Source organism: Charadrius vociferus, unplaced genomic scaffold, assembly GCF_000708025.1.
Source record: "Charadrius vociferus isolate BGI_N301 unplaced genomic scaffold, ASM70802v2 scaffold549, whole genome shotgun sequence".
NCBI classification, from domain to species: domain Eukaryota; kingdom Metazoa; phylum Chordata; class Aves; order Charadriiformes; family Charadriidae; genus Charadrius; species Charadrius vociferus.
In genome coordinates, this window is record NW_009650103.1 from 509,710 (window position 1) to 528,602 (window position 18,893).

Below are 18,893 nucleotides of genomic sequence, written 5' to 3' on the forward strand. Positions count from 1 at the left end.
AAATGAGCCTGCGGCAGGAGAAGGCTGGCTGGTCCAGGGATGCTTCCCCAGGGGGACCTCAGCTGCCCAGCCCCATTGCAGCCACCCCCCAGAGCTGCTGCCATGATGCACCTTTGCAGAAAAAGCTGTTTATTTTGAGTACCTTTAAGCAGGCATAGCCTGGGACTTCAGTATAGAGCTCCCAGGGACTAGATCGACTCATTTAAGGCTCATAAACAGGCCCCTATCAGAGGAAGTGTTTGCAGCCAAGCACATAAACGAGGGCAGGAGAAACCAGACACAAGAAATGGTGTAAGTCAATCAGAACAATGGGAATGTCACGAACAGAAGAGCTTTAATTTTGTCATGTCCAAAGATTCACCAAGCCAGGAGCTGACTGAGCAGAGGATTAGAAGACAGGAGACACCCCACACTTCCAGCACATTCTGTTCTGGGCTAATCCCCTCGACAAGGTAACAGCCTTCATCACCGCCCCGGCTCCAGCCAGCCCAGGAGCCCCACGCAATCCAGCCTTGAGCCTCCACTGGCACTTCCAGGTCTGGTGTCCTCAGCAGAGGGCTGCTCCAAGAGCTTTTCTATCAACATCTGTTCTGTTTCAGTGCTGTGTCTCCACAGTCCTGTCCCTACAGCTCACCCTGCTGAGGGGGACCTGTGCTGGGAGCTGCCCACATTTCAAAAGTGCGAGAGCCTGCAGCATCTTCCATCCCAACATTGCAGATACTGCGTACACAGCCGGTGACCTGAAATGCAGCCACCTCCATGGAGAGGGGGCCAGTGAACTTGTACTTTGAAAAAGGAGAAAAAAAGAGGTGCAGGACAGATATTGTCACATCAAAGAGCAACACAAAGAAATCTGGTGCGTATTTCAAGCAGCAATTAACATCACAGAGGCAAGTCACAGGACTTTGTTAATCCACCATAAAATAAACGAGGGTTAAACTCACCTTGCTAAGATCTGATCTTTGATGGAGTGGGCTGGCACAAGCTTTGCCTCCCTTGCTTTAATGCAGTCGGCTGCTGTCTGTTGTTATTGACACTTGCTCCTTCTTTGTACTTTCTGACTGCAATATATTTAAAATCCTTATATGTTACTGTTCTTACAAGTAATAGCATAGAACAGACTGTAACAAGATCAAGATCTCTAATGGCACTTCTGGAAGGTGAAGTAACATTCTCCTTTCCCTGCACTAGTGTTTTTCTCTAGAATATTAGATTAAGCAACAGAAAATTTACTACTTCATAAAGCCATATCCCAGACAAACTCTGCACCCGGCAGGTTCCCTGCAAACGTACGCTTTTATTGCGACACAAGCAGGAACGTGCCGAGCAGCAGCGCTGAATTCCCATGGAAAATAACCTCAGAAGGGCACAACAAAGCACTGAACAGCCCGGGAATGAAGACGGCTGGAGGCCATACACCACTGCACTCGACCTTTTTTGGTTTGGGGGATTTTCTCTTGGTTGATTGAGTGTTGGTTGGTTTGGAGGTTTTGTTTTGTTTGTTTTTAAGACAAGACATCATTGGCTTCCTAACTCAGCTCCAGAGATGGTACCACCTCCCTGTGGATCCAGAACAGCAATATTTAGTCCTGGACCTTCTTTAACCAAAGCCCAGCAAATAGTTCAGTAACTTCAACCAGAAGTAGCAAGTTGCGGTGCTACCCCTCCTGCAGCTATGCCACAGGACACCCGGATAAAGTTGAAGATGATGGGTGGGGAACAAAACCAAACCAAAACCAAGTCCACCCTCCACACTACATATCCCATTCTTAGGCTCTTAGTAGTTTTGTAGAAGCAAAGACCTCTGTGAAATAGTAACTGCAAAGGACAACCACAGTTTCATCTCGCAGAAGAAGCCAAATGGCCTCTGGGCTGTGAGGAAGAGCAGAGCCGAAAGGGGGAGGTTCAGATTTCTTTCCCGTGGCTCTGCCTGCAGACTGGGCCACACGGCTCGTTTTCAAGCTCAGATGCAAAGCCACCAGCCCTGCCTGCTGGAGACCAGGATGGTGCTTTGCCTGTCCAGCGGCGTGGAGAACTTGCAATCACAAAACAGAAACCACTGCAAGACGCAAAAAGAAAAAAAACCTTCTCTCACAAAACTTAAACTTGGTGTTTAAGAAAATAATTTAAAGCTTCTGAAAGCTGCAGCACTGAAGACCCATTAACTGCAGACATCTGTTGGCACACAGGTGTCTTCACAAAGAGAATAGAGCATTATTGAAATAATACAGAGAAACCAGCACAGCAAGTACCCACAGATCCGAAAGTTCATCTTCTTTAAAATAGAAACATTTGTACATCAGTTAATGCTTCCAAATGGGAGAAGTTGTCCAATGAGCTTGATACTTTACTGGTGGAAAGGTTAACCAAAAGGTACTTCTCTTTCCGAGAAAAGCCACTTGCGCTCTTTCAAGAGGTTTTCATGTGTATCCTGTCGCCAGCACGCAGCCAGCATTTGCCTCATTTGAAAAAGTTTTTAAATTACACTTCTGTCTGCAAAAAAAAAAAGTGACCTCTTCAAACAGTACAAGTAGAGCTCTTGATTTTCCTTGTTTACCTCCAATTGTACTCTGATTTTAACTATTTAGACTACTGACTAAATAGCCAAAAGCCCCAAAGCAACAAAAATCTGCCCGATGAGACAGACCGCTGCGGGCAGGCGGAGTCCACAGCCCCAGCTGCAGAGGAGGCAACAGACATCTGGCTTTATGCATATTTGCTCACTCACCAGATAAAACATTAAACCTCCAGTCCCGGAGAACTGGAGACAGAAGGAGGGGGGGGAAAATTCCATTGGCACTTACCAGGTATGCTATTTGGTTTTATAAAGATGAGGAAGCAGAGATCTTATCTACAAGAGTGACTCGTAAGGAGCCTTGCAGAGGCTGGAGGAGCAACAGAACCAACACTCCAGTGGTAATTAAATTAAAAGTTTCACCAACGAATTCTGTTCTCTAATTGGCTTTCATGAAAAGTCCCAAATGTAAATAAAACAAACCATAAAGGAGGAGATGAGTGTTCTTGCTTAGAAATAAGAGCAGAGCTGGGTTTTGAAGAGCTTTGTGTCACCATCTTCTCAGCCCTCCTGGCAGGGAGCTGGAGGGTTTGGCCACCACTACACAGAAACTGGCTAAAAATCCCACGCTGATCGGAGACGCAGGGAAGAACGTCAGACTGTCCCAAAAACTCCTTTATCATTTTGATTCTCCAGGCATCGTAACAAGTGTCACTGCAGGGTAAAACGTGTGAGGAAAGCCTAAACCCACCCATTTGGACCACATAACAACCTTCTCTCCTGGCCAGCAACAATACTGGGCTCCAAAAGCTCCATCCCTACCCCGCTCTGTGCTATTTCGGGGATTAAAATAAAGAGAAGGGAAACTGGTGGGATTGCTCTGTAGCAAAGGGAGTTCTCACTTGATGCAACAGTGAAATCGGTGACAACACTGGACAGCCACACCGGTGCAGCCCGTCAGGCTATAAACCAAGGTTTTCCACATTTTCACAATACCAAATGTAACGGGCACTCAAACCACCTTCATTTTCCTTTCTATCACTATGTGCCTGGGAGTTGGTGGCAAATTAGTCGAGGCCTTCGCAGACAGGTACCTATGGCTGGAAGGTCTCACGTGTCAGCGATACTGGATGTACAAGGCTGCTTAGCTTACATTTATTTGCACTAAAGAATAAGGCATTGGGCTCCTTTCCAAGCATCTTAAAAAGACAAGAAAGGAGACCTTATATACGGCTTGGGAACAGAGCCGTTGTGGCAAGAGACTGTATTATATCATTAACATTATAAATTCCATTTACAATACAGCAGTCATTTCATCCATCATTTATTCATGCAGACTAGAGAGAACGTCTTGCATTTTTAGGACCACGGTTCTGCTTATCCTGGGTATCGCTACAGGCGCCGGGCTGTGAACGAGCAGCCCAGCTCCGGCTGTTGGCTACTCTGGTCTCTCCCTTCTATAGGCAAATGTAAACCCCGGTGTCTCACCACGCTTCAGTGATGGGGTGGGGGGAAAAGACGACAAAAAAGTCTCAACTGTGAAATTACTGGGGTTCAAGTTTATTTTTTGGATCTCAGCTGGGTCTGGGAGTGTTGTTTACCCTTAATCAGTACATTTGATTACTATACATTCTTTCTTGCTCTGGAAGCACACGCTGCTCAGTGCTTCCCTAGCGTCAGTGTTTCAGCAGTGGGGCAATTCCCACCTTGCGGACTCGCAGGAGGAAGAGGCCAAGTGCCTTGCCAGCCCACACACCTCACACAGCTCACGGCCCTCCATCCGTTGGACCCAGCTGCTAATTAGTTACTGCACTCGGCTTATCTAGGAGACAGTTCTGCAAAACCACAACACCCCACCAGTAGTGGAAAGGTGAGCGTAGCCAAGGGACTGGGAGGAGAGGCTGAGGTTTTCATTATACCCTCAGCGCATGGCACAGCTCCCGTTGACGCCCTGGGGATGTCACCAGCTCTCAGCACTTCTCGGGCCCTTCCGCTATCGCCACCGCCACCCCGAGGAGCAAACACCCTCCTGCTGCGCCTCCCAGAGTGGCTAATGCCCCCGCAAACCACTGGTTTATCCGCTGGCGGGTGCGCAGACATCCAGAGACACAACTGATCCCGTCACCGCTAGTAAGCCAGCACGTACACACACAGTAAGCACAGCGCACATACGATGAAGCAGAGGTAAGAAGAAAAACTTCTTAGGCAAATACCTGGTTGGATATCATCGTTACACATACGGCTCTGGTTTGTTCTCACATTGCCATAGTTTGAAATAATATGACATGGAAAACAATTACCATAAACCTTAAAGGAAAAAGGAATCACCAGAATTATACTGTACCTTTACTGGAAAGCCTATTTCATGTACAAAGTATTAAAAAAAAAAAATACAACCAACCCACACCAAACTTTCAACAAAATATAGTCCAACACTTACAAGAGATTTTTCCCTTCTTAATGACATCAAAGACCAATAATACCACAGAGGGAACTGGTTTTGCACTGAGAATTAGGCTGCCAAGCTTGAAGGAAGCATGGAAGCATCTGCATAAAAACCTCAATACTGCTTCTTCCAGAGTTTTTTGGCACAACCTCCAATTAAACTGTTTTACATAAAGTTGTGTCGAGTACGTTTGGTTACTGATTTTTCTGACTTTAACAGCCAGGAAGGGAGAACAATCACTGAACAACCTCCTCCCACTGTCACTGGTTCCGAGATGATACGAAATGAATAAAGCAAGTCTACACTCAGCTTACCAACACAGACTGTCCATCGCTGCTCAGTATTCTATAACACACACTGGAAACAGCAGAGAAATTATGAAAATTGTACCCAATCCCTTTGTTCCCCGATGCAGATTGCATTTGAGTCATGAGAAGGGTGCTTTGGATGGGAGTTTGCTTGTTTGTCCATCTTATGGGTATAAGAGAGAGGGGGAAAAAAGTTAATTAAAACTACAAACCTACGCTGAATATGCGAAGAGGGGAGTGCTGTTAGTGCAACAACCCAAATGTATTTTTATTCAAGAATACACCATTAACGATACAGACTGATACAGTAGCAATAAGCTACCGCTGAGAGACTGGCAAGTTCAGTCAGATAAGTCTAGTGTTAAATAAGCAAAATAGTCAGAGCCTTTGACCACACATCAAAGACAATTCATAGAGAAATACAGACATTATAGGCTACATGACCTACGTCCCGTGTACAAAATACAATAAAAATGAAATGGTAAAGCAAAATTCCTTACGTCACGTGGTAAGCGTAGCTCTTGGAAGAACACGCTCTGAAACACGGATTAGGGAGAAAGAAAACTGGAAGAAAAGTTTCAGAGAAACATCCTTTTTGACAAAATTTTATTTAATGGCCAAAAAAGCATTTCCTCATTCACACTGTTGCCAGCATCACTTTATTTACATAAAGACAGTCTAAATGGCTTCCGCAGCTGTAGGAGCCTACAGCCGGTTGCAGAGTAGCAGCCTTTCGAATGTGCTAAGTAGAAACAGCAGGCAGGTCAGCACAGCGCTGCCAAGAGGAGCCAAGAGGTTTGAAAGATGACAGTATTTTTAGGTATTCCTAGTAACGGCAAAGGGAGATAACACACAGGGTATGGGCTCTGCGATGTGGGAGCGACCGAAATGTCCAGTTTGGTGACAGATTCATTCAGGCAGCCTTCCTCCTCACACAAGGTACACAACATCAAGGAAGAGTCACAGCAGTTTTAGAAGCGCGTGTACTGCTGACAAGAGAAAGTCAGGGTTCACTGAAGCATTAAGATTGAAACATAATGAATGACTAAATGAATGAATAGCTAAACAATGCCACTTCACAGGCGTCTCAAAGATTCTGCCCTATTATCTTAAAATGCTGGGTACCACGCAGCACAATGAGCTAGACCATCACAGACAGCAACTGAAAGCCTCCCAGCTGCCCTGGTTTGGTGATACCACCACACCTACAATGCCACTGGTACCAGTAAAGCACATTTGTTCTGGGCTCAGATGCATTAAGGATAAGTTTTACTGGCGATTACAGTTCAAACCATTCCCTGATGTTTTGTACATAAGGCACCTGTATTTCACTGAGCTGGATCCTGTGTATCTCTTTGGCAGCGGGTTAAAAGGACAGAGCTAACACCAATCATTGCAATGAATGCGTCGGGACAGAAACAGAAGTAAAGATTATGGCTAAATTCTGGCCAGAGAAGTCAGGCGGCTCGTTTGCTTAGGGAAAGCCACTGCCGTTATACTGGTTGAGCACAAGTCAGTCAGCAAGGAACAGCAGGATACTGCCTGCGTCATAGCAGGCTGTATTTTAACACAGATGCAGAGATAGCAACGCGGCCCACTCACAATGCACCCAACTCGTATTAACCGAGCACGCCGCTGCATTTGTGCAGGCAGAAGCACGTGAGACTACCTCCATGCAAAACTCTGTGCATGTGAAATGTTGCTCTTTACCTCCTTGAGACAGACATGTACTCCAGAAAAAAGAAAGTGATACTTCACAGTGACCCAAAAGCATTCTTAGTAGGAATAATTCCACTTCTATAGTGAAATGTTATGATTGGAGGAAGGCTTTCTTTAAAAAAGTTCATTTCCCCCCACCCCCACCCCATCTTACTGGTTATATATTCTTCATCAACGCAGTGGAAAGAATCCAGTAATAACATCTAGAATGAACTGCTTGCCATTTTTATCCCTGTAGATCTCCAAAAGCTCTATACAATGGAACTCAAGTGTCATTACCAATAAGTTTTAACTAGATCTTTGACGAAGATTCCACAATGCTGTTGATTATCTGTCACACGGGCTCACTGGGACCAAACAGACCTCGTAGGCTTTAACCTGCAGTTTGTGTTGCCACTGCAACAAGAAAAGGATTCCAACTGATGAAGCAGCAGCAAGAGCAAAACTCAAGGCACATTAGTATAAACGAAAGCTCTTCTGTTTCTATAAAAACAGGCAATAAAATATACAAAATAAGTAGAACTCTCTCCATTCAACCAACGTACATCTGCCTTCAGTCTTTCCTGAGGCACCAGTGGAGCAGGAGAAAGAATCACTGCTATCACATTTTCAACATTCACTCTTCGTTATCAAATAAATTAGACTTACTAGTGCAAAGGGAAAAAGAAGTCTTCTGGTTTTGCATTTTGGGGGTTGGTTTGTTGTTTTGGGTTTTTTGTTTGCTCTGGTTCTTCATAAAAAAATACATCACTAAGAAATTAGCATTTGCACAAGGAAACAAGAAGCTACATATCTGCCAAATTAAATCTTAAAATAACTCTGCATACTGTACAAATATACATTGTTAAACATTTACAACCTTAAGTTCCTAGATAACAAAATTCACTGCTCTTCTCAGCAATGCAGTTACCCAGCTTTTATTTTCAAAAGCTCACAGCTAGCAACTGTCAGGTGTAAAGTCCGCTTCACAGTTAGGGACAGGATAGGAAAAAGGAAAAAGATGGATCTACCGATAGTAGTGGTATCAATATAAGGAAGTTTCAGGTGTACCAAATAATTTAAAATACAGTCCTTACTAGACAGAAATCTGGGAATAGATTTTCAGTAATGAGCCAATAGTGAAGTCAGTGGGAGGTCTTTCTTCGCTTGGCACTGTTTGAGTCCGTGTTCTCTGGCGATTCCTCTGATGTTCTCCTTGTTAAAACACGATAGTCTTTGTTCCACTTACTGCTATTGCTTTGACCTCCTTCACTGCAGGCTTTTGAACCGATTTTCAATACAGAAGCTCGGGTGTCACCCTCGTGCCGAGCTGCGTAAGGTGATGTGGAAGGCATGTCACCTTGTCCCATTGTTTGCTGGGGGTTCTTAGAAGTTTTTGGTCTGGACAGCTGATCCCTGGCCACTGAGGACACATCGAGGCCTTGCTGTGATGTTGACCCTGGATTGCTCTGGGATGACCGACTGCTGTCTTTTGAGGCCTGCTCCTTCCCTTTGGTTTCAGTTCTACTAGCCATACTTGCCAGCCTTGGGTCCCGTGGTTTCTCTCGATCAGCAGAAAAAAAAAGGGGTCGGGAGGCGCTCCCGCTCCTGGAGTCTACAGCCTGAGCCCCCTGTGGCTGCTGGGGCCTTTTGCTTCCTTGGGCCGCTGGATGGCCAGCACCAGCGGCCAGTTCCCGTGGGCTGCTGGCCTCCCTTGGATTTGCAAGCTCACCCTTCACATTACTGGAAGAACAAGCCTGCAACACAGGTTTCTTTGTCCCTGCTTTGGTTGGGAGCTGTACTGTTGGCTTAAGCTTCAAAATCTTAAGAGCATCTTTCCTGTAGCTTTTGTCTGATGTCTTGATAATGGCACCCCTTTTCTGAGCGTCCTGAATCAACTCATTCCAGTCTTTATTTTCCTTTAAAAAAAAGAAAAAAGACACCGCCCCCCCCCAAAAAAAGAAAAGAGTTATCAGAGAGAAATCAACACAAAAGGACAGAGGTGTCAGAGGATGCACAACCTCTTTAATCAAGGTACCTGACACAACTGTCATGGAAACCACTGTTATGTTCCTTCTGGAATGGAAGAATCTTATGTTTCACTTGCAAAACAGCAATAGGCACTCTGGCTGCTGTAACACAGGGAAGGTACTTTCAACCATCAGTGAGCTACTACTTAAAACGACAATTTCTATATTTATGAAGGCCAGAAGAGTTCTCGCATACAGAGTGTGAAACAGGAGCGTGGCTTTAATGCCCTCTAGTGGTGTAGCTAACACCCCCCACCCTTGGAAAGAATAAAAATCAAGTACTGCAAGACACTAAGTCTATTCAAGAGCACTCCCTACACATTCAGTGGGCCTTTATAGTTCCCCAAATGGGCAGTTCTGTTTCAGAAGTACCTGTTTCAAAAGAGTACAAGCAAAGAGTATCCTCAGAAACCACATGACTACACAAAATAGTGTCAAAACCAATAATACGAAGATCAGGGAAATGTTTTGGGATGGTTGGGTGTTGGGTTTTTTTTAGTAATTTTCCTTGCTCAAGTATCCACTGACAACTGCAATAACTGGAGCAACAGTAAGGATCAAGCACGAAATGATCTCTGCCATCATCCTATCTTGTGCAGGTAAGATTTTTCACAACCCCCACACCTGAATTGTAAAGAACTGTGTTACAATTTAGTTACTAAAAATATTGAGAGTAATTTCTAACTTGCCTTCTTGGAAGCAAGGAAAATAATACTGATTTGGGGTTTTTTTAAAGCTTGTAAGACAGTTACAGCCAAAGCTTTCAAAGAGAACCCTTCAGAGGCCTGGACTGTGCTAATTTAACAATACACTAGAAAAGGGTCCCCTCAGACTGCAGCAGTCCAAGGATGGTTTTCACTTCCCCAACCCAACTTGACCTAAAAGGGTGGATCACAAAAGATCATTTGATTAACACTGTACCTACCCTGAATGTTTTCAGTCTTCCAAGGATGAAGAGGCTGTATCTGGCTCGAGTAATTGTAACGTTCAGACGCTGAAGATTTGCCAGAAACCTAGGTGACAAGACAAAACTAAGCTCCTAAACTAGACTTCCACAAGATTTAACTGTACGAGAGAGATACTATTCAATTTCAGTGAAATGAAAATAACAGAAGCAGTTACAAAGAAGGCAGCAGTTCATGATCCATTCCCAGATCCCACTGCAGCAGCCCTGCCTTACATGAAGGGCTTTGCATGAATTGTGTTCTTTCTTTCACCACTCTGATTCCTTGCAGGGAATTCCAGTTCTTTCCAGCTTGATGTTTCCTTTCTTAGAGCAAATCCCCTCTTAGCGCCAACCACTGCTTCCTTAAGTGTTCCTCAAAGTACAGAAGACATCAACCTCACTTCACCTATCAAGACCTTAAGCTTCTTTTTGTCTTGAACTGAAATAGATTAATAATATTTGGCATGATTAATGGGAAAATTTTCTACTGAAGTACTGAACGTTGGACATGAATATTTCATTTTAAAGGTGACCTGCAGTAGAAGCACATGAAGGAAGACTTTTGCTTTGTCATGCTTCAAGAGTGAAATGCATATTCCCTGCAGAAGAAAGTTTTCATAGTCCAAACATAAGACTGTCTAGTCTGTTTTTGTGGGGTCACAGATCAAGGTACTGAAACCTAAGCCAACAAATGCTTAGCCAGTTCTTAAAGGTTGATTTCTGTTAGGGCTTGTTTACCAAAACTCAAAAAAAAAAAAAAAGGCTCGTTAAACCAGTATCACCTATTTCTTCTCTAATGAAAAAGCTCCCAAAATGCATAGGTTGTTCTATACTAACAAAGTTTGCAATAGAAAGTCAAGTCTTTGTACAACTCCATTTGAACAGGTCTAACATCAATGCCTGTTACTGTGGCTATGGTGTTGAGACCTGCTCTTCTCAAATTCACAGCCCCTGCAGTAAAGACTGCAAAAGCCCCAGAGCCACCCCAGAAAATTTGGGCACTGCAAGAAAGAAAAAAAGGATGAGGTAGAAAGCAGACTGCGGGAGTGGATCCAGCAGGACAGATACTACAGTTCTCTAGGTCTTGGGGCAGGGGGAGGAAGGGATCTTGAAAGACTGCTAAATATTCCTAACAGCTTTTAAACCTGAAAGACGAGCAGATTATTTTCTCAGGAAAGGAAAAAAAAAAAATTAAAAAAATCTGCTGTTGTCCTTTCTTGGAGAATTTTCTCCTCCCTTTGCAAGTTACTTTCAGAGTAAATCTAATGCTGGACTAGCAGCTTTGGAGACCAAAATATTTTACTCAGCTACAAGATCATAGGTAAGGGTGATGCAAACTTTCCCATCACACCTTGCCAATGACACCAGACCCTGAAACAGAAGTGTCCGAGTCATCAGTATGTGCAGCTTCTAAGACATTGCATGGCCAAAGCTTTTAAATATAAACCTTCAACACAGTAAGCTGGAAAGTTTTCTTCCAAAAGAACAGATAGCAGTTAAGTCCCATGTCAGCCAAAAGAACTGGCAGGCTCTAGCTGCCTTCAGTTTCCAAACTCAATCAACCAGATTAAGAAATCTCCAAAAAGCATCACTGTTTTTATTATAGGATTTGGATTCTCACTCTTCCCAAAGTAGCATGGATCAGCACGATTAAAAGCCCTTTATCTAGCAATTAGAAAATCAGTATCAGTAGATATAAGTAGCTTACTGAAACCTGCTATGCAGAAACAAAGACTTCTGTTTGTGCAAACAGGCTTCCCATAGTTTGACTTAAAAGCCAATTAACTATAAGAAGGCACATTTCTATTACCTTTTTTAAATTAAAATGATCAGTAAGTTACAGACCAGTAAGTTAAAGACCACTGCTGTAGCAGTCTGGGGGTGAACAGCACACCCAGTATCTAGCTCCTTCTGTTTCAGACAGGAAAAATCCATCTAAAATTATCAAATTTGCGATCTTGAATCAAGACTTCCCGCAAACCTCCTAATTCAAAAGACAAGCACATTCACCTACAAATCAAAGATTCGGCTCCTCTGTATCACATTCCTAGCAACATATGTATCTAGTTAACAATACTTTTACAGACAGAATGCTGTATTAATGGGATAGCAACAGTCACAGAGAATGGATTTCATTTTAAGAGAGCAGCATTCAGAAAGTTACAACATACATCAAAAGCTACAAGAAAAATAACTGCTGCAGTACTAATGCAAAGAGCCAAGTTCCCAAGACCAATCCTGCCAAACTGAAACCGTGACAAGCTAAGGCATCCATGCAAATTCATCAGCATTCAATGCAGAACACAATGCTGAGCATTTCCATGTCCCTTTTGTTCAGAGATCTCAAAACAGTAACTTTAATTCACGCATTAAGATACACTTTAATTTGCTGGCAGTCATGACTTGTTCTCTAATACCTTTCTTACTGGTCATATTAAAAAAATAATGACTATCTAGAGTGTCACTGGAAATGGGATTTGCAAATCACTGAAGAGAAACATACCCAATTGACCCTTTAGCATCATTTGCCCGGACGCATGTCACTATGATGCAGTCTTTCTCTCGTCCCTGGAATGCATCCACTGTGTCCACTTCTCCTGGGCTGTTGAAGAAAGAATTAGCAAGCTATTAAATTATGTTAGTTCCATTTTTAAGCAACACACTGATGCAAATAGTGTAAACACCATCCTTAGTGATCAGCTGTCAAAATAACCCAGAGTAAATTTCTGCTTCAATGTATGAAAAGATTCAGTGTATGAACCTAAAGCTACGTTTGCTTTTCTGAGGCCAGCATCACTGTTGAAAAGTTGTTCAGGCCCATGTAGCTTGGAATTTTGGGTTTTCTTTTAAATCAGCTTTATTCAGAACAGCAATATAATCAAAGCATGTACGCAAGTAATAACTAAGAAACGATACAGAGGCCATGCCTGTTTTAAGCAAAAGGTTTGCATGCCCCCTTTAAAGGGATGATTAAGTAGCCCCCTTTAAAGGAATGATTAAGTACAGACTTCAGTAGTGCAGAAAAAAGTTTGAGCTGTTGCCACTATGTTAAGAGAATAAAGGACTAACATGCAAGAGCCAAGTCCCATTCAAAAACTCATGGTTTCTTTACCTGTTATTCTTAAACACTCTGTCCAGTTGTTCTTGAATTTTCTTTTTCTGTGCACTGTAAGGGGTAATTATTCCAATACGACGAAGACCCAGATCCTTCCTTTTTTCTTTAATTGTTCTAATTAATTCCATCACCAGCTTCACTTCCTGAGGATTACTAAAAGAGCTGAACAAGACAGAATGGAAACATTACAGAAATGCATTTGACAGCTCTTTCAGATTCAATACTTCAGCCCACTTTGTAGGGGGATTGCGAGTTAAAGCCCCTGTCTTGAACTTTTGCAGCCTCCTTCACGTAGAGGCTCAGAGAACTTTGCAAGCAGGCCGTGAGGAGCGGCTAACAGGAGAAGTGTTAGCAGTGAAAGGCTGCACTTAATGTTCCCTTAAACCCCGTAGCTTTGCTTTCCTTACAAAATAGGCAAAAGGGAGGACTGAGCCTGCCACCTTCTGGCATTACCTCAGCATGCAGCTGTGAAAGGAAAGTCACCGATAAAAGAATAAATCAGGAACTCAGAAACTGTTACTGGAGTTAGCAGACACTGTAGGCATCTAACAGATAGTCAAACCAGGACCAAAACCAGTTTCAGGTGAAAAAAAATCCCAACGCTTTACATATGCTTTTAGTAAATAATTTCTTTGTAAAATTCAATCTAATCAACTTGAAAATGCAGTTCTGGCTACTTAATGCATATTGGGAAGAATAACGGAGAGGACAACTCTTCTGCAGGTAATTAATTCTCAGCAAATCTAAAGTCTGGCAGAGTAGAATGCAGGACTTACTCATTGTCTCGCTCCTCACAACCATCTCCTACATCAAAAATAAGGTAGGGCTGGAATGGCCATTCTGGAGAACATCGGTTCTCTTCTGTTGCTCTGTAAATAACATTTTTATCACAAGGTAACCATATAGAAATTCTAAGAACTGGTACTTCATTTATTTCCACCATGGTTATCAAACACAAGCAACTTTCAGTTTTTCCAAAGTCATTAATTTTCACTGGTACCTGCATATCCTGAGGCCTGAAAACTTTTTTCCAAAGTCATTAATTTTCACCGGTACCTGCATATCCTGAGGCCTGAAAACGAACTCTAAGCAGTAAGTACTCAATTTTAAGTGATCTAGTTAACTTACGTATAACAGTTGGCCCTAATAAGACATGAAATGCAAGTTTTCTCCCATTAAGCATCTTACCCTCCCCATCACCTCAGGAATCTTTAGACTTAAAAGAATATCCTGATGTGAAAAGGCTTCTTTGAAATATTCCCCACTCAGAAAGCAGAACAGAGGCTGACCTGTCAGTCTTTAGAGTCCTGCCATAAACATAATTGGACGGGAAGAGGCAGATGTCAGGGTGCATCCTGTACTGCACAGTCAGCTGCACAACTGGCAGGCTTCGTAAAACATTCTTCTGCACTTGCTCCTCCAGGTGTCTCTGCAGACGTGCCATCAAGGACTGATCGTAGCCATATTTCTGAGCTGTCTGCCAGAGGAAAAACATGAGATTGGCTTCTGGGGAATTAGGTCCCAAATTAAGAACAGGAATTTGCTTTTTGGACTTAAAACTATTTGGTATTTTCTTTTAAACTTCTAAATGACTGACAAAATGACAACTACTTGCATTAGTCTTCTATTTGTGTGAGTCTTACTATTTCAGTAGAGTTCACCTGCATAAATCTGAATATTTGTCAGTGTAGTCTTCAGCAAGACAGCTTTCCTTTGTGAGTCACAACATAGTAAAATTTTAAAAACATCAACAACAATAAAAGGCAAGATTTTCCAGGCGGGATCTTGTTAAACAAGCACACAGCCCCCAGAAAATTTACCCTTCTAGAGAAGCCAGCCCGGCTTTCCTCCTTTCTTTATTAGATGTTTACAACAGTCCTCCTTACAATTGGACACAAGAAAGTGCTCCTACATGTTACCCCACAGAACACATCCATAGGGTGAGGAAGTCCCCATACAAGCAGGTCATGTTCATCCTCCATTCCTTAAGGAATGTGACACCAACAGAAGCTCAAACGATGAAGTAACAGAGCCTGCCACAGCACAGCATCAATCACAAACAAAGTGCCGAGTTACACAGAAGTTTGTGTTACTATAGCTATTCTCAACGGTGCATGAAATCAGTTTCAAGCCACACCAGGAGAGTTTATAGAGGTTACACTCACACACCTGTGTTAGTTTAATTCACACATTTGAAGGCAGTATTGATATGGTCTCCACATAACAGAGACTAAAACTTGGCAGGGCAAAAGTTATTATCTGATACACATCATGATCTGACATTGAAGTGTCTTTTTTCCTTTCATACATATTTTCTATAGATATTGTTCTTATACTTTATCCAGTATATAGCATTAAAAAAATACAGTTTGAACACTTACCATCGATTTTACAGTAGGAGGAAGCTGTTTGGGATCTCCAACAAGGACAAGTTTATTACAGCGATGAATCAGTGGAATCAGTGTTTCAACTTCACAGGACTGCCCTGCCTTTTGTATACACAAATAGGACAAAAAGTAGAAGTTGTAAGCAAAGGAAGTATATTAAATTTCCTGTAACGGAGCCAGAGTAACTCAGAAATGCTTTTTAATGCTTCTGGGGAAAAAAAAAAAAAGAGCGAGCGAGAGAAAGAATCTTTCCCAAATGAAAAACTCCAACCATCTGGAAAACTCTACAGCGAGAACCACACTTTAGCCATGACTTTTAAGTAAAAGCTGTCTGCCAATAGAGCACCAAACAAGTCAAAAAGAGAAGCAATTAAAAGTTATTCTTTCTTCTTACAGCTCTACATGGCAGGACAGGATGGTTATCAGTTAAAAGGTGGGGATGGGACAGTCAAGCCACAATATGTTACACCAGCAGGCAACAATCACAAGTAGCTTAAGCAGAGAACAAGGCAGACCTTTAGAGGTGGAACATGCTGTAGTTCTAAATAGCTTTACTGACCTCATCCACAATTACACAGCTGAAAGGATCAAGACCTTGCCGCCAAAAAGCAGATTCCAGCAGACTTCCTCCACTTGTGCTCAGTGTGCAGCAAATGATGTCGGACTCCAAGATGATATCCGTCTGTACTTTCTGAGAGTGGCCCCGAACCTTCAAGTACAACAGGACACCATGTCTCCTCTTCTCTTTTAGTGTTCTTGAACCACCTTAGAGCAATTTGTAACTGTCTGGACAAGTCTAACAGCCAAACAGATCACGCAGAATACATCATCCCAATGAAACTATCTCCATTATCACAAATGAAAGTCAACAGTTCGCTTAGCTGAAGTGATACTCACTTTAAATTACATCACCTTTGAGGAGGCAAACTGGAAAGAAGTATTCCTGTATCTCTACAGCTATGCAATCTAGACACAGCAACTGTGAGCAAAGTTTAGTTTGCCATCGCATTTGCGACTCAAGCCTCCATAACCATTAAGAGTCAGCATATATTTGTTAAAGCTGAACCTTCATTCATATCGTGGTTCATCCTGCTCAGCCTTAATTACTCATTTTGCTATCAGTGCCTATTTCTACTTTCAACCCTCTCTCTTTCAACAGGCACACAAAAATGTTCCAGCTGTTGCTTTACTTAGAAACATTTAAAAGTATCTCAAACCCAGTAGGATTGTAAGGGGCATGAAAGTGGTGATGAAGATACATCCTAGAACACGAGGACATGCATGTTTCTATTATTTCTTTGCTAAAGATACATTTCATTTAAAATTAACTGTAAGTGTGAATGTTCCCACCTGGGTTTTTTTGCAATATGCAGTCAGAGTACACCTGGATTTCACACCAGGCTGTCCATAACTTACTCAGCTCATGGTCTTTATATATTTACCTACTACTTTAAAAATACTCCCGGCCGCATCAAAACCAGATCTCCACCACAATTAAAGCATACCTAGTATATAAATAGATTAGTTGAGGTTTATTAAAGAGCTGCCCTAAAGACAAATTCCTACCTCCTTTAGTTGAGAAGCAAGCTGCTGTCTCTCCTTTGAAAGCCTGCCAATTTCATCATCTAACATTTGACTCTAGATGGGGGTCGGGAGAGAGAAATAATATCAGGAATAATTAACATACATTTCCCATATACCATTTTTCCTCCCATACCCTAATTCATTTACTGAACATTTGGATTTGTTCAGATAGTCTTTTAATATCAAACATGTCTGAAAAAGCAGATCAGTTTCTTAGGAAATGGTCAATATATTTAGACTTTCCACACACAATACTACACTCTGCATTTCTGTGCAACTAGGAAAGTGGTTTACCATCAGAAATCTGTAATTTGAGCACCAATGCCAATTTTTTTGACAAAAAAATGGAAGACTTCAGTGCAACACACATCCCAAAACCCCAGATGTCAAGGTATCTTACTAGTTCCAGTTAAGGAAAGCTTTGAAGGACAGAAGTTAAATCATTACATTTTATAAATATGCTTACACTGGTGATAGAACCAAATGAAGACTACTGAACACTAGAGCAAGAAGTGGCATGATGGACCTGCTGAAAACAACATTACAAAAAGACAAAAAGAAAAATACCCTGATGTAAAGTCCCTCATTCCCTTTCACAGTGCTAACCAACATTTCCATTAGTTGAAAAAGCAGGTGAAGAGACAATTACTGCTCAGAGATGGCATTAAAAGGAAGAGTTCTTTACTCTTTGTATTGTTATGAATACAAAAAAAAACCCACAAACAAGATTAAAAATACTATTATCTTATTACCTCCCTCTTCTCACATCTGTGCATGGCACGCTGACGAGACAGCATGTCCAACTTTTGATCCAGAGCTGCTTTTTTCTTCTGAATATCCTGGTCATAGTCAGATGGCTTTCTTTCTATAATAAAACGAAGACAAACATACAGGAAGAATAGAAAAACTATGTTACAATAACACTTGCTCTCAGTCATGCATCTTAAGTTATTAAGAACAAATGGAAAAACTCATTTTTTGTTGCATTTTAGCTTTTTCTATTGGGGTCTTATCTTGTATAATGAAGACAACGAAGCTTGGTTCCAACTGTAGCTCTCAAACACTGCATAGCAACACTGCTTAAAAATGATGGCTTTGACATGGATTTATTAGAATTTCTTTTAAAAAAAAAAAAAAAAGCAGCCAAACAAGAAGTTGTCTTGCTTATTTCTTTGGTTTTGCTTAGATTTTTTATGCCACATGTAAGCTGACACTTTCCCACTAAGACAGAAAAACAATGCTTATGAAGCCCCATTGCAGAAAAATCTTTTACCACATCTTCCTTCTTAAAGGACACAATCTCAGGTGTAAAGCATCCTCAAGTTCTTAAACAAGACTGAAGAAAAGTCCAATTTGCATGTTACTTACTCATTCTATGTTCCACTTGCTTATCCAGGCTAAATCCCCGGACTTCACTGTTGATTGCCTTTTCAGCACCAAGTCGCACTAATTTGATATCACCACAGTTTCCTGTTTACAAAATCAGAGTCAAAATACTTTTAGATTGCTCCAACCATCTCTTCTCTCTGGTACGAGAGAAGAAAAAATTAAACATCATGGATAACAAACAAATCTTCTCCTTTTCTGCTTTTCAGGGGTTTGCAACAATTTACCTGCACTTAGCTAAACACAGCCACAAAAAGATTCAGTAATTCCAAGCTCTAAAAAAAACAGACATCACCTATGTTTTAGTAGTGGCTAGCAGTTAAGAATGTTATTTTGAATTAACAGAACCACCTCTTATTCTCAGGCTTCTTTATCTAAAACTTACAGGATTCCTAAGTTAGAAAATTACTGAGTACCATCAGTAACGCAGCTGGTAAATCAATACCAATTTAGCATTTGGTTACAATGTAGATTTTTC

General features: G+C 41.8%; 1 protein-coding gene across 1 annotated transcript in view; it reads right to left on the minus strand.

The window, feature by feature from the left end:
• Window positions 1-8,112: 8,112 nt before the first annotated feature.
• Window positions 8,113-18,893, minus strand: part of SETX (senataxin) — a 28,530-nt gene continuing 17,749 nt past the window's right edge. The window contains 11 exon segments of the mRNA XM_009892308.1: window positions 8,113-8,886; window positions 9,923-10,010; window positions 12,447-12,545; window positions 13,056-13,220; window positions 13,835-13,927; window positions 14,348-14,535; window positions 15,440-15,547; window positions 16,005-16,154; window positions 17,012-17,081; window positions 17,768-17,894; window positions 18,398-18,499. Of these exon segments, the coding sequence (XP_009890610.1) occupies window positions 8,113-8,886; window positions 9,923-10,010; window positions 12,447-12,545; window positions 13,056-13,220; window positions 13,835-13,927; window positions 14,348-14,535; window positions 15,440-15,547; window positions 16,005-16,154; window positions 17,012-17,081; window positions 17,768-17,894; window positions 18,398-18,499 (1,964 nt within the window).